The sequence below is a fragment of the Malurus melanocephalus genome, unplaced genomic scaffold, assembly GCF_030028575.1.
Source record: "Malurus melanocephalus ecotype Western Australia unplaced genomic scaffold, MMel_1.1 scaffold_702, whole genome shotgun sequence".
NCBI lineage: Eukaryota > Metazoa > Chordata > Aves > Passeriformes > Maluridae > Malurus > Malurus melanocephalus.
In genome coordinates, this window is record NW_026623934.1 from 263,819 (window position 1) to 279,125 (window position 15,307).

At 41.6% G+C, this 15,307-nt stretch overlaps 1 protein-coding gene across 1 annotated transcript; it reads left to right on the forward strand.

Moving 5' to 3' along the window:
* Positions 1-6,990: 6,990 nt before the first annotated feature.
* Positions 6,991-15,086, forward strand: LOC130584386 (synapsin-2-like; the record flags this gene model as incomplete). The annotated part of the gene is made up of 4 exons (XM_057384345.1): positions 6,991-7,040; positions 7,500-7,557; positions 11,262-11,353; positions 14,930-15,086. Coding segments are annotated over exons 1-4 (357 nt in total), but the record flags the coding sequence as incomplete, so codon positions are not given.
* Positions 15,087-15,307: the final 221 nt, after the last annotated feature.

A 15,307-nucleotide genomic window follows, 5' to 3' on the forward strand; every position in this document is an offset into this window, starting at 1 on the left:
CAGCCTCTGGTTTAGGGAGGCAGATTTCAGCCTCAAGCACATCGAGGGTGCTCTGGCTGCTGCTGTCATTGATTTTCCTGGTGGATTGAAGCCATTCCCAGGTTGGGTCCATGCCACACGTGGTTCCTGTCACCCACCCCTGAGCACAGGCAATATTGCCACTGCCTCCAGCCCCTCCTGTGCCCCTGGCTGCCCAGGGGGACTGACACCGGGGCAGGTACCTGAGAGCCAGGAAAGCCAGGGGATGACCATGGGTGTGTTTATCTGGGGCTGGAAACAAGCCTTCAGCCAATCCCATCTGCATCTCTCCCTACAGAAGAGGGCAGCAAAAGCCATGAACTCCCTTCCTTCCTGCATCTGAGCAGATGCCAAACCAAGATGAGGTTTTCTGATTGATCCACTGAAAAAAACCCCAGGGCAGCATGTGATTGTCTTCAATAGAAACACCAAAATATAAGTTTCAGTTGCATGAAAAACAAATTTAAACATCAAATACAGTTTTACACTGATTATTTGGGCTTTTTGTTCAACTGGGGTCTGAAATGTGACAGAACTGGCAGAGGCTCTGGGTGTACGTGGTGGAGGTGAAAGGATCTCTGAGCTCCTTCCCTTTTTCTTTCCTTCACTCATTGCTTCATTCAGAAACCCATCCAGAGGGGATTTTAGGGTGCAGATTTTGTATCAAGTGCAGRATCCTCAGAGGTGAAAGCTCAAACAATACCACAGCCCAAAATGTTATATATGCAGTAACAGTCTGTGGTGTCTCCAGGTAGAAATTATTCGAATTTACCTCAGATTTAAATTTACCTCACAGAGTCCCACATCCTCCTTAGAGACATCTGAAAGACCTTAGAAAACTGGGTATAAATAGAAAAATTAAAAGGCAGGTGCATTTCTGTTGAAAAAAAAAAATGAGTTGGATTCAGTCTCAGAGACCTTTTCCCTCTGGTTTAGGTGACTTTTCAGACGTTGCCAGAATTCACCTCCTAGCAGTGTAAAGTCTTTAAGTTCCCTTTATTTTCTTTTCCTCAATAAGAAAAAATTAACCAAACGTATCTGTGGCTTATCTTTCTAGCTGGTTTGGGTTTTTTTCTGTCACAAACTTCCACCAGTGGCTGCACTGTTGGATATTTTTGCCACTTCTTCATGATGATGGGMCTTCCTTTCTAAGCAGGGTTGCTCAATAACAGTTTGTACTCCTTCATCTGGGTTATCAGCAGATGAAATGGAAAGAATGGACCATTTAGCTGGTGGGGAAATGCCAAATTTGTTGCTTTATCCTGCWCTGTTGGCTGTAGGAGATAAGGAACTTGGGGCAGCTGGTGCAGGAGATGCAGTTTGAGCCTTGAGCACCGATAAAAGCTGGGTTCAGAACAGAAATATTTCGTAATTTGGCTGGGTGCTGTTTGGCTGTTACAAAAGTTGGAACTTTCTGTTCATCTCATGAGTACAAAATATTTTGATGACCCTAACCCTGGGAAAGTGGAGTCGTTTTTCCTAATGAGTCTAGCAGATCTGCAAGAGGTTAGAGCGTGTTGCATCACATATTGGGTCTTCTGCTGATGAGGGAAGGAACATTTAAAAATACTCCCATTTGTCATCCAATTTGCAAAAAAAAAAGAGCTCCCAGCAGTTCCATCGTGACTGTGAATCCTGCAGGGAGCAATGGGCTAATGGTAAATATTACATAATGGGAGGTGTGGGATTTGGAGACATTACCAGAAAGGCAGACTGGTGTTTGGGCATGAAAGAGGACTTGTTTCACCTTGAGTGGGCAGAAAATGAGGCATTTTCAGTTGAGCGTGCTGTTCAAAAGACCCAGAAAAATCTGAGTTCAGTTGAGAGATCCAGGAGTAGGAGGCACTTTCTTCTCCATTAGATCTGCAGTGAAAACACTGCTCGGGCAGAGCTGAGGGACAAAGGGAAACCCTCCAGATTAAAGATGTTTCTTGGGCTGGAAAGGATAAAATGGCTCTGTTTGGTTTCATTGATCAGAGTGAAGGGGATATGACACATGCCAAGGGATGGGAGAATTTGTTAAAAAGGAGAGGGCTTGTGATATTAGGGAGAAAAAAAAGAGACTGAGATTATGGATGCCTCTGAAGGAAATATTTGTTATCAATTTGGGGCCCAAAGTCGCCTTGGATCATGGATTCATGAGCAAAATATTAGGGAGCAAAATCATAGAAATTTCAAAGACAAAATTTGGATGGTTTGGTTTAGGAGGAAGAAGAAATTTATAACAGGCACCACCTTGTTTGATTTTTTGTGAATGAAAATCACACCATGGAAAATTATATTTTGTGTAACATGATGTTGAGATTTTCTATCTTGCTGCTTGAGCCAAGTTTAAAACTTTTGTCCTGATCTTCTTCTGCATCCAGTCCCTCCATCCAACATTAATTACAGAGCCAGAACAATTATGGGAGTACATCATACTCCTTTGGGGATCTTTTGCAGAGCATAACACATTTCTTAATTTTCTGTTGTGAAAAAAAACCAAAACACCTTTCTAGCAAGAGGGGTGTGCAGCCCAGACAGGGAAATGGAATYATTGCTGCTTAATAAAATGGTGTTCTTTATTTCTAGGGAGATTAGGGTTTATTTCAAATAAGCTTTTAAAGCTAAGTCTTTCTGGGAAGTTTCTCTGCTGTCTGGGCAGGAAAGTCCTTCACTAAAAAATGTTTGCTCTGGTTTTTCATGAGTTTGGCCTTCCCTGGTGAAGGGACTGGGAAAGGGCATGAGGATGCATGCAGGAGGTTTGGGTTTTAAGCAAAAAAATTATTTATTAAGTACTTATTTATTAAGTATTTATGTATTAAGTATTTCATAGAGTTCCTTGCTCTGTGCTGCAGGAGGGAGGGAAGGAAAGCCTTGAGGAGCAGTGATCCCTGCAGATGTTCTGTCCTGTCCTGCTCAGAGTGAGTTGAGAGTGGCTGTGCTCTCGGGTGATCCCTCAGGATTTTATCTTCTCCATTTCCATGTCTCTGTACCCCTGTGATTGTTCAGTGTTTAACTCCAGACTCCACAGACAGTGCTGAGCTCCTGCTCTCCCATTTTTACACAAAACAATTCCTCTGCAGCCCCAAACTCAAGGACACCTCCCTGGGCCAGGCCCCAAGAGATGGAAAGAACAGAGAATTGGAGGAGCCAAGTTGGAGTTTTTGACTGCATTGGCTGAGCTGCAATTGGAGGATTCAGCAAATCCCGATGTGCAAATGGACAAAAGTGAGAAAGGGTGAAAAAGCCGTGAGCCATTGTCAATTGTGGGTGCAGCCCTGGCTGGGCTGGGACTGCCCTGGATGGCCCTGAAGGCCCTGCAATAACAGAACTGCTTTGGATTCTCTCAATTCTGTCTGGSCTCTGGTTTAGGGAGCTGSATTTAGGGAYCACRGGGTCYCCTATWAARTTGGGAGCTCAGTSAGAGRAAATGCTGTGACCTGGCAGGTTTATCTGGGTGGCAGTGCCAGGGTTGGGCCATCTGGGGGACAGAGCTGAGGGGCACAGGACAGTGAGYGCTTGYCTTTGCTCCCAGAAATTCTCTTTCTATACATTAACATTGATAACCTTGATCTAGCAGCAGCTGATGCATTGATTTCAGGTGCTGACACACTGTGGCATATTGGCAAAAGCACTTTTTTCTTTAATGTGCAATTTATTTTGCCCTTCAAAAGGCTGGACTAGATTGAGAATGAAGAGCTGTATCACTCCTGTCCTACCTGACATGCTGGGAAAAAAATGTTCGTGTGAAATGAATGAATTTGAGTTTGGGTTTCTGTGAATTGTGAGGGTGAGGGGCTTTGAGGGGCAATCTGTGTGTCCTTGCCAGGCTGGGCTCCCTCTGGAGAGGGCACTGAGTCCATCTGAGTGATTAACAGCAGAACAGAGCTGATGGTGATGCCTGATGATTTTTGCTTTTTTTCTTTTTATTTTAATATACCCTTTTATGTATTTTCTGTACCCTTTATGTATTCTGTACCCTTAGCCTGAGTAATTGTAATTTTTGCAATGTGATATTCTGACTTGATTTTAGTGTTTTTCTAGCAAAACACCAAACATCCTCAGCAGGAGGCTGTGGAAATGTGTGGATGCTGTGTAGCTGAGGAGGGAAACAATCAGATTTTTTTACATATTTGAGGCACCTTTAATGACTCTGCTTCGTTCCTTGTCCTTGCCAGAGTTCAGGGAGTGAGTTTGTGCTGGGCTGCCTCTGTGGCAGCTGCACATTCTCCAGTTGCTTCATTTTAAATATGAATTGTGAAGCAAGAGATGCATAAATATTTCAGGTATTTTGAAAAGCCTCTGCCTGTGAGGGGCCGTGCCAGTGACTCCAACAGGCAGCATCCCTTCCCTGCTCTCTGCCCTCTCTGCTGGCTCTGGAAARCAGGGATTGACTTCCAGGTGGATGTAGTGCCACTTTCTTTCCTCCCCTCCTCTTCCTCATTTAAAATGCAAAAAATCATCAAAATGTTACCTGATTTGGGGCATTTTTGGTTTTTAGCTTCACTCGTGCTGGCAGCTCACCTCCTGCTCCTCAGAGAMCCTGTCCTGGAAAGCCCTGAGAGCTGCTTACAAATATTCCATGCTCCATGCCAAGAGTAATAAGGCTTAACAGGAATGTTAAACTACAACTGAGTGGAATTCTGTCAACCAGTAACACCAAACAATTCTATTCCTCATCTTCCCTCAGTAAAGAAAAAAAAAAAAAGTTTAAAAATTACCATAAGCATGAAATGAATGTGTTTTTGATAGCACTGYCCATTCCTTACACTGGAAATGGGAAATAATTCAAGCAGAGCATAACTGAATTTCCTAGGTAAAGTAAATAAAATGAAAACCAGGTTATATTTTACAGTAAACATGTGCTAAGGAATTCTTAGGCTTTGTCCTAAAATGTTTGAGTCATAAGTCTGTAATTCATTATTTAGAGACCCCAAGAAAAATTCTTGAAGTTTGTGGCACAGCATTTGGGGAATATTGCAGAATATGATACATTTTTATAAAAGTTATTGGCTAAAGCTGCTGTGAAATTAAGTCTCTATCAGTGCTTGAATGTCAGATTTGTTTTGAAGCCGCAGATTGCTTAATTCCAGTCCTTACTACTCCTGTTTATTTTCCAAGCTGAAGTCATTTGTTGAAATGTGAACCATGCCAGACTTGAGCTGTTTGGAGGCTGCCTCATGTTTGAGCAAATGGCTGAACTCAGAGGAATAACATCTCAGTAATTAATTAATGAATATTTTGGTTATCTCACTCAAACATGTGCAGTGGGTTTGGRGGTAAAGAGCAGAGGGTCTGTCTTGGGCTCTCTGCTCTGTCCCAGTTCCATTTCCTCTCTCAAAGAAGAATCAGTTGCTGGTATTTGTTTGGGCCAACCTTGGGGGAAGTTTAATCTCCATGGATGGCCAARTTTCACTCAGATTTAAGAAACTGGGTATTATTCCAAGCTCATTTTGCAGCGTTCAAGAAACATCTTCACTATAATGTATCCAACATAATTCCATTTAAATTAAATGTGTGTTGTTGATTGCCCAATAACACATTTACCTCACTTGTTACTGCATCAGAAATAAAATCCAGGAGCTCATCCTGCTCCCAAMAGAATTCCACCAGAACACTGCTGTTGAGTTTATGGAGATCAGGATTGGAGTTTTAAGTGGTTTTGGTAGTGATAAGTCTTTGTTTTTCAGAGAGATTTTAAAGCTGCCTGTTGTTGTGATGCATTTCTCCTGAGGCAGATGTGGTGTTATCTGTGATTGTGAGACCTTCCTCCCTGCTCTGGCACAATTTTTTGGGGTTTTCCTGCTCCTGTAGGATTAACATGCTCCAGCTGATGCTTCAGCATAAATAACATTATCAAATTTAAGCCATGTCCACAATCCTCAAAGCTCCCAAGAGGATGATGTTCACATTCCCCATATGGGATTCCAATACAGATTTGGAAAGAAAAGCGATTAATGTAATTAATGTCATTAATCAATAACTGATTCATGATACTTCTGTAAATTAGGTTTGTGGTATGGTACAGTAGATTGAATTTCACTTTTAGTATTGGCAAATATATTTGAATTACACAAAGCTGAGTATGCACCTCCTAAAGAAAACARTGGCTTTCAAGCTTTCCATTTCCTGGGTGTTTATTGCCAGAAAACAATATAAATAATAATATTAATGCTTTCTTCCTTGTTTTCTTCTCACCAGTTGCATGTTTGTACAGAGTTACTGCTTGGGCAATATTTCAGTGTGAGATTTCAGTACAAACATTTGCTTTGTTTCTAACATCCATTATCCATAYGCTTAAAGAGATCCTTATGAAATATCCTTACTCCTTCAGAAATGCTGCCTAAGGCAGCGTTTTCATTTGATTATTACGAAGTTTGGCTCTTCCACTATTGAAACGGGTGGTGAAAATCATCTGACCCACAGTGGGAATAAGATTTTCCACAAGCAATGATTCATTCTTAYGTTATGTATTAATTTCTTTCACTGGTGAGGTAGATTTCATGTAATAAAAGAGCATTTTGTTACATGTTGGAAATGGACAGAGCTTCTCTTCTTTACCACTTGAGACAATGTTCTGTGGTGCTCTGCTTTTGAATTGTGAAACTTTGTTTTCCTTGCAGAAAAAAAAAAAAGAAAGTAGGAAAAGTACTCTAAGGGTTGAATTGAACAAAGAAAACGCAGAGAGACGATACCATATTCCTTTTCCAGCTCCAGGATGTCAGAATAATTCCTTTTTATCAACAGATTTATCTTTTTTGTTGAAATTCTCTTTAGTCCAAAGCAGATACATGCAGCCTGAGGGRTACAAGGGGTGGGCTCCTTGAGGAATATCTGCTTGTGGGGCCTGGGGATGGATCAGTGAGCTCAGCTCTGCTTTATCACAGCAGTCCTGGTACAGAATAACCGCTCCGAAGATCTCCTTCACATWAATTATTTCATCTCAAGTTGGTCTAGAGAAAGGAAAACTGACTGGGGAACCAGGCAGTCATGGATTTGACAACAGCAGCCTCCAGCACCTCTGATACTTCCAAAACAATGTAAAGTTCCCAAGCACAATGTTCCTAAAAAAGCAGTTTTTCTAAATGAACTCTATGGATCAAGGTGAACATGGTTGGGAAGTTGGGAAGTTGCTCACATGGAAATGAATTTCCATGGCATTGTAGACTTTGAGAGCAGGATTGCACCTGTTTAATTGAACTCCTTTTCTGTTATTTAAGAACTGGGAAATATATGCTTCAGGGTGTTTTATCATTTCAGCGTGTTCTCACTTCAGTGTTGGAAATCCCATCGTGCTTTTTATCACAAAATGATGTGGGATGGAAYGAAAAACACAAGCATGTCAAAGGAGGGAAACTCTGTGTGTGTAGTGGGGAGATTTAATTAATATTAAATTAAATATTTAAAAGTGTATTTTCAAGGCAACACAGGAATTTTTCTATAGATGTTGATTACAAACATATCCTTAATATTCTCTCTTTTTTTTAATTTCCCTGCAGGGCCAAGGCTTTTCGTGGAAAAAAGGTCCATGGAGAGTTTGACATAAAGGTTGAACAGGTAACTGCCTTAACCTGGATGTTATTTTCCTATTTGTGCATTYATAGAAACCCATATATTCAATAACCACCTCCTGGGATAAAACCCTATATATTTAATAAACATCTCCCTGGAGGGATCTGAAAACCATGTGTGTGTGGCACTTGGGGACACGGTTTGGTGGTGGCCTTGGATCAATGGTCAGACCCTATGATCTGAGAGGGCTTTTCCAACCTAAATGATCTTGTGATTCTTTGTGCAGACATGTGCTGATAAACTCACAACATTTGTACCCCAAACCCCCTCACACTTCAATAGAAGTGATGGTTTTGGCTGGGGCAGAGTTAATTTTCTCCCTGGCAGTTGCTCTGGGGTTTGGTTTGCTCTGCTTCCACACACAGCTTTGGATTTATCTCCTGAATTTTGTTTTCCCCTTCTTTTTCCCTTCTGATTCCCCACCCACCCCTCTGGGTGGGGTTGAGTGTGGGGCTGAGCTGCCAGCTGGGGTTACACCACAGCAGCCCCTTTTTGGCACCCAACGTGGGCTCTTCTGAGAGGATCCTGACCATAATTTTCACAGCATGAAAACCATCTTGTATTCAGAAGGTGTTGCTTAGAGACTGCAAAGTTCCCAGACACTCCATGAATTCCGTGTGGCAGTTYTGTATCACTAATTCATCACCCCAGAATATAAATGTGCTCTGGGTGCAGCGCTAGCATGTGGGGGTTTTAAAAAACACATCAGAAATAGGAAAAAATATGGAGATATAATATGGAGTGCACTAGAATTATGGCTGTTTTATTTAAGCTGAAAGTAGGGATTTAAATAAATCTTTTYACTGCTTTTGAATCTTGAATTCCACAAATAGACGCTGCTGTGAGGAGCATCAATCAGTCCTTGAGTTGTTTTGTCACTGGATTTTTAAAGAATGAGGGGAAATTGTGCCTGGCTGTGGATGCAGCTGATCCAAATTCACTGGGATGCTGCAGCAGCCGTTCTGCACTCCACTGAATATCTGATGCTCTTGGCTTGGGAGTGTGGAAAGCTTTGCCAGGGGTCTCCAGGAGTGTTGAGGGAGAGGCAGGGAAAGGMAGATTTGTTCAGAAGGGCCATTGGCACCCGGATCAGAGCTGCCAGCACACGCCACATTGCTTTAAAAGGAGAAAAACTGGGTGTAAACCTGGAATTTCCTTCATGTGCCCTGCCTTTAACCAGAGTGAAGGGCAGTTTGACCACACAATTCCCTTTGTCACAACTCAGCACAGTGACCATTGAGGACAAACAGCACCTACTGCAGGGCCCTGCATTAATATCAGAACATTATTGCATTTTTACACTGCCTTTCTTAGTATACAACATCTTCTATCACGTACCAAGCTCCTAAAGCGATCAATTAATTGGAGATATCCATTCCCAGCCCCACAGACAGTCGATTGCAAATGATTCTCTGACATTTTCAAYGCCTATACAAATATTTCATCCTCTTGTTGCCTTTTGGGCTGGTTTTAGAATTGTGAGGCATTTGTGGGTAAGGGGATAAAAGGGTTTTCCCTCAGTGTTTAATGGGATCATGGGTGCACAACTCATCAAGGTRGAAAAYAYWGRAAATGCACCCCACRTATAACATGGATACAATTTTAATAGACTYCAYAAATTAGCATATCTATCTAGAATTCCCCAATARGAAACTTAATAAATGAAGTCATGCCCCACTGTTCTAAAGAACTTCCTCCCAGAAAAGGCCAGAGCCCAGTTTACACARTGTTTTAGAGAAAAGGTTTCAACCAAGGTTGGAACCTCGAGTTTGAGACAGCCCAGGGCTCACCACCCTCCTRCTGAGGATGTCTGATTTTTCTGCCCAGCAGAACCCCAAAACTGAGCTGGAATATCAGGCTACAAGAATTACAGACCTGTAGACCAAAGATACCAGGAATACATAAAGGGCACAGAAAAGATCTAAAAGGGTGTAAAAAATATCTGAAAGGATATATGAAATATCTAAAAGGCTTTGCAAAAGGTCTAAAAGGGTGTATAAAATACCTGAAAGGGTATAAAGATGTCTAAAAGGGTGTATAAAATATCTAAAAGGGTGTATAAAATATCTGAAAGTGTGTATAAAATGTCTAAAAGGGTTTATAAAATAAATCAAAAGGTACATAAAAAGGCAGAAATACCAGGAATCCCTCTCCCCACATGCCCTGTGTTGCAGTGCACTGGGAAGGGATGCCCAGGAGGCTGTCCCGGTGATCCCACAGCAGTGTGAGGGGCTGGGCTCTGTCAGCAGAGCTGGAAATGCAGCCCAGACTGCAGATATTGCTTTGGAAATCAGGCTCACCTGAAACAGAGACCAGACAAACTTAAGAGAATGAGAACAGACAACTTTAATCCCGGCCTAACAGGCCTACTGGTACATTAGGGCAGACAAAATCCTCCTCCTGAGGCTGCACCCAAAATGGGCCCCGAATCACGATCTCTGCCCTTGTTATAAGTTGTGTCTTATTAACATATTGGGCCTCAATTCCCCAATGATATTTTCAGGTGGTGATGTCAACAACCCCGAACCTGCTCCCCCCAATTCTCYRTKGKTTMCAKATTTTGGGGYTCTGAGGCRGCRAAGTSTCCTTGGATTTCAGGCYCAGAGAGGAATTGTTTTGTCTGAAGATGGGAGAACAGGAGCTCARTGCTGWGCACTGGAGAAGTACAAGAATACAGATACTGAAAATATAGAAACTRAAAATCCTAAGGCATSCSAGAGACTGCAGCAGGGCCGGGAGCAGCTGAGCCCGCAGCGAGGGGTGTGAGCTGAGGAAGACTCTCAGTGCCACCATTTGTCAAGGGGACACCAGGGAGGATGGTGACACTCTCTGTTCTGGGCTGCTGTCCGGGACAGCAGAGACGCTTTTCTTTATCCACCAGAAGACAGCTGGCTGCATTTCAATTCTTCTGCTGCATTTCAATTCTTCTGCTGCATTTCAATTCTTCTGCCGGCTGATGTTGTTGTAAAGTGCCTTGAGAGTCTAAGCTGGTGAAAGGCTGGGGAGAAATGAAAAACATCCTGTCCTTTCCTTTCAAATAACTGTAGATTCAGGGTATGGCTGTGGCTCCTTTTAAATKTCCAGTGTGAGAAGACTTTTGAAAAAGAGCTTTAATTGTGAATTTGGTGAGACAATCGTTCATTAGCGCCAGGYCCTTTAAAAAGAAGAGTAAACGCACACAAAGAAAATAGAAAGGGGTGAGCAGCACGAGGAGTCACTAAATCCTCTAAGAAAATGTTTTTATTGCAGTTATTTTAATGCTGTTTTTGTACTGTTTTCTTCAAAACTTGATGTCAACGTTGAGCCTGCATTAATCTCTTTGATAACATTGTGCAAAGCAAAAGTATAATCCCYACATTTCCCTGCAGGCCAAGCAAATCCACTTGCTGCTGCCCTACAATCCATTTTCATAACATTTTTTTTTTTTACCCTTAGCTCTCTGTGGATCAAAACCTTTCCAAATACGATGTGTCACATTTTTTTTTACTTTTTGCTCTCTGTGGATTAAAACTTCTTCAAACACGATGTGTCACACTTGACAGACACTGCTGGATCTATGTCCTCTTGGTTGCTCATTTTATTTCAGATGTGTATTGTCAGCAGTTCAGCTTCTGATGGTTAAAATAAAGGATTCAGGAAAAGAAAGGTAATTTAAAGCAGACTGACTAATGGGGATCTTCTTTTCATAGGCAGAATTTTCAGAAATCAACTTGATAGCCCATGCTGATGGCAATTACACAGTCGACATCCAAATCATTCGAAATGGCAACAAAGTGGTCAGGTAAGAAAAACCAAACGGAATAACAGCAAAAATGCAATAAATGGCATCATGGGTGGATGGGAAAGGTGCTGAGGRGTTTGGGTGTGTTTGGGGCTTTGACTGATGCCCCTCAGTCAGGGAAAGTAGAAAATAAAACATCTGATCAGTGACAATCTTTTTGTGACAGGGAGGACACATCTTGACATTTTAATCATGGGGAAAAACAGATTTACTAAGGGAATGAAGTGCAGAATAAAGAATACATGACTGGGAGTTCAGGTTATTGATTTGGGTTTCATCTTTGCTCCAGAAAAACAGTAATTTGGGGATTTTGCCTGCCAGGCTTTTCCAGATGAGCAGTATTTATTTCCAACCTGGAATATTTTCCATTCAGACTGAGTCAAAACACTCCTGTCAGGACAGTTCCCAGAATATTCCTGCCTGTTTGAAAAATTCCAGTTCATACACCTCAAATTTCCCAATAGCTGTTTTGTCCAAAAAGTATGATGCCAATTGCAGGCAGGGTAAATTTAAATTTTGGGGTTTTTTTTCAGTGACGACATCAACAAACTTGTAAATGGGAGGGGGAAACACTGGGCAAAATAAAAGCTTAAAGAAGTACTAGAAAAATTATATCAACAAAAGTATTATATCGGCAAAATAATCAGTAAAATTAAATCCTGTCTTTTATTTAAATGGTGAGAATTGCTCCTGCTTTGCTTGGGAGGGAAATGTGGCTGCTGCTTGGCTGAAAAATTGAATTTAAAGACAGAGCCCCCAGTGACCTGGGAATTTACTCCTCATTTTTGGGCAAGAGTGACAGGTCAGGGAGCTAGACAGAACAAAACAGGTTCTGGATCTCTCCCAACAAAAGATTTGAAAATTTCTGCTCATTCATGTTAAAAAAATAAAAAAAAATCAGGGAAAAAAACATCCAAAGTAAGCTTCTGCTTCCAAGCTCACAACTGTTTTATCTCAGACATCTTCTAAAAATATTGCAGTTTAATACAACAACTRTCTCCTGCCAAATCCGCAAGATTATTTTCTTACAAGAGTAAGAGATTTAATTTTTCTTAGGCCTAGTGGAATTTTTTACCCAATGATGGAAGTTTTGGAGCTGAGAAATCTTGATCTGTGCTCCCTACTGGCTTCTCTTTAGTATAAAAAAAAATATTCCAAAAAGTATTCCAGAAAATATCGAGGCCAAGTTACCATCAAAACATGTCAGGAGATAATTTGGGCTGGAAACTTCCAGAAAACAACAGCTCCAAAGCTTTGCAGTTCATGAGAAAATTTGGTTAAAATGCTGCTTATGTTACGCAACAAAAGGACCCTTGGCTCATTAGATAATTCTGAGAGTGAGATGACAAGAGATTTTATAATATTATTATTTTATTATTATATATTATTTTATGGGTGATTTATTTACCCAAATAGGATTACCTGGAGCTGGTAATTTCCCCTCAAATCTGGTGGGAGGTAGCTGGGGCTGTGTTTTGTGGTGTGAGAGGGAGGTGCAGACACGATGGGAGAGCAATTCTATGTTTCTGTGGTAACTGGAGATATTTGTTATCAATTCAAGGCCMAAAGTCACCTTGGATCATGGATTCATGAGCCAAATATTAGCTCAATATATAGCAAAATCATAGAAATTTCAAAGACAAAATTTGGATGGTTTGGTTTAGGAGGAAAAAGAAATGTATAACAGGCAGCACCTTGTTTGATTTTTGTGAATTAAAATTACACCATGAAAAATTATATTTTGTGTAACATGATATTGAGATTTTGGATCTTGGTGCTTGAGCCAAGTTTAAAATTTTTGTTCTGATCTTCTTCTGCATCCAGTCCCTCCATCCAGTATTAATTACAGAATACCAGAACAATTATGGGAATGCATCATATTCCATTTGGGGACCTTTCTTTATTTTGAATTTTTAAAAAGCACATTCCCTCAATTTTCCAACKGTTTCACTAAACTGGCTTTTGAAAGAACTCTTTATTTGATTTGTCCTTTTATTTGAAACYCCAGCACTGTCTGTGATGTGTTATCCCCCTTATCTGAGGTGGTGGAAGTTGCCTCTTGGTCCCACTGAGGATCTGCAATTTTGGCAAAGGCATCATTAGTCCTCAAGCATTGCATTCRTGCTGGGCCAGTAAATTGGATTTCYRTRTTTCAAAYGCTTGGCMGCCYCCCATCAAACCTACATCACAACATCTCAGAGCTCTGATATTTTTTTAGGAAACCTGTTTAAAGGCAAGAATATCTTAATAGGTTTTGCTCGCTGAGCTTCAGTGCTGTTTCAATGACTCTGGACAGCAAATCTATAAAGCTGGGCAAGTTTGGGGGTTTTAAAAAATTATTTTTACAGTGGCAGTGGTAAAACACTGGCACAGGATACCCAGAGCAGCTGTGGCTGCCCCTGGATCCCTGGCAGTGTCCAAGGTCAGGTTGGACAGTGAGGCTCGGAACAGCCTGGGACAGTGGAAAGTGTCCCTCCCTTTTAAAATTACTTTAGAAGCTCCTTTCYAACCCAAACTGATTGTGTGATTTGAAATTTAAGAACCCAGCTAATCTGCTTGGACTGCTGCATCCAGGCTGGGATCTCAARGCTCCTCAAGCAATTTTAATTGTTTTGTTTTGTTCTCCCAGACTGAGACTTCCGAGACGTTTTGTAACCTTCAGAGTGTCTCACTCCAGTAAACAGCTTGTATTTATTCAAGACATGTAAATAATTTCCCCAATTTACTATGCTAATTTAATTTACCCTKCAGTTGCATCTCTTTTAGGAGGTTGAAACCTTCAAGCTACTCAGAGGTTTTTTCCCTGTAAAATTGTAATGCAGAAGAGACTCTCAAAAGTCACATTTAGGAGGGTATTTCCCCTGTTCTGGAGGCTCTGTCCTGTTGTTTTGTGTTTTCTCTTTTCCACAACCTTCTCCAGTAACAAAATGTTGGAGTAGGGTGAAGATGGTGTCAGACTGTTGGCAAAGGCACAGGGTGAGAGGCACGAGACTGGAGAGCAGCAGGGGAAATGCTGATCAGATTCCAGAGAGAAAAGGGGCAAATGCAGTTGTAGTTTGGAAATTCATCTTGACACGTCGGTCGATCAAAAGTTGGGTTGTGATTCTCTCCTTTCAACAGCAATGTGGTTGCCTCACCTCTTACTGTACTCAAAGCAGCCTGAAAATAGCTGTGAAAAAAAACTTTCCCCAAAAAGTCCAAGTTTGTGGCAGAGCTGTTTGCCTGCTTTGGCTGTGATTGTCACTGCTCAGAAACTGGAGGACACAAACGAAGGCCCGAGGTTATAGATGTGATTTGACTTTCAGCAGGAAAACAACTTCAAATCCACAATAATTTCTCTCTCAATGGAGTCCCAATATTGAGAGGCTGCTGGTGTTTTCTGAAAATATTAAGGAACAATGCAAATTCTCATAAAGCCATCCAGACTCTTCCCATCTTTCAGCATTTCTCTTTGGTCCAAGGATCCTTCTCGCTCTTTTCTCCCTCCCACCCAGCCATTTTTCCCCTGCAGCTTTTCCCACTGAAGCAAAACCCCTTTTCTGGCAGATTCTCAGCAATGTGCCSGTTTCTCAGCAGGTCTTTCCGGCCTGACTTCGTGCTGGTGCGGCAGCATTCCTACAGCATGGCGGAGAACGAGGATTTCCGCAACCTGATCATCGGCATGCAGTACGCCGGCATCCCCAGCGTCAACTCGCTCGAGTCCATCTACAACTTCTGTGACAAGCCCTGGGTGGTGAGTGATGCACCTGCACCTGTCCTGGGCATGGGCATTCTGCCTTTGTTCTAATCCTCTAATTAGAATTTGAGCCTTTCTCTAACTGCCTGTTTAATTGCCCTTTGAGGGTGTTGGTTATGGAGCCGCGAAGTTCCCTTGCTGAGCAGCGGCGAATAAAAAGGAAGTAAAAAGTATGAAAGGAATAAGTAAATAAAAGGAAGAAGTGAAAGGAATAAGGA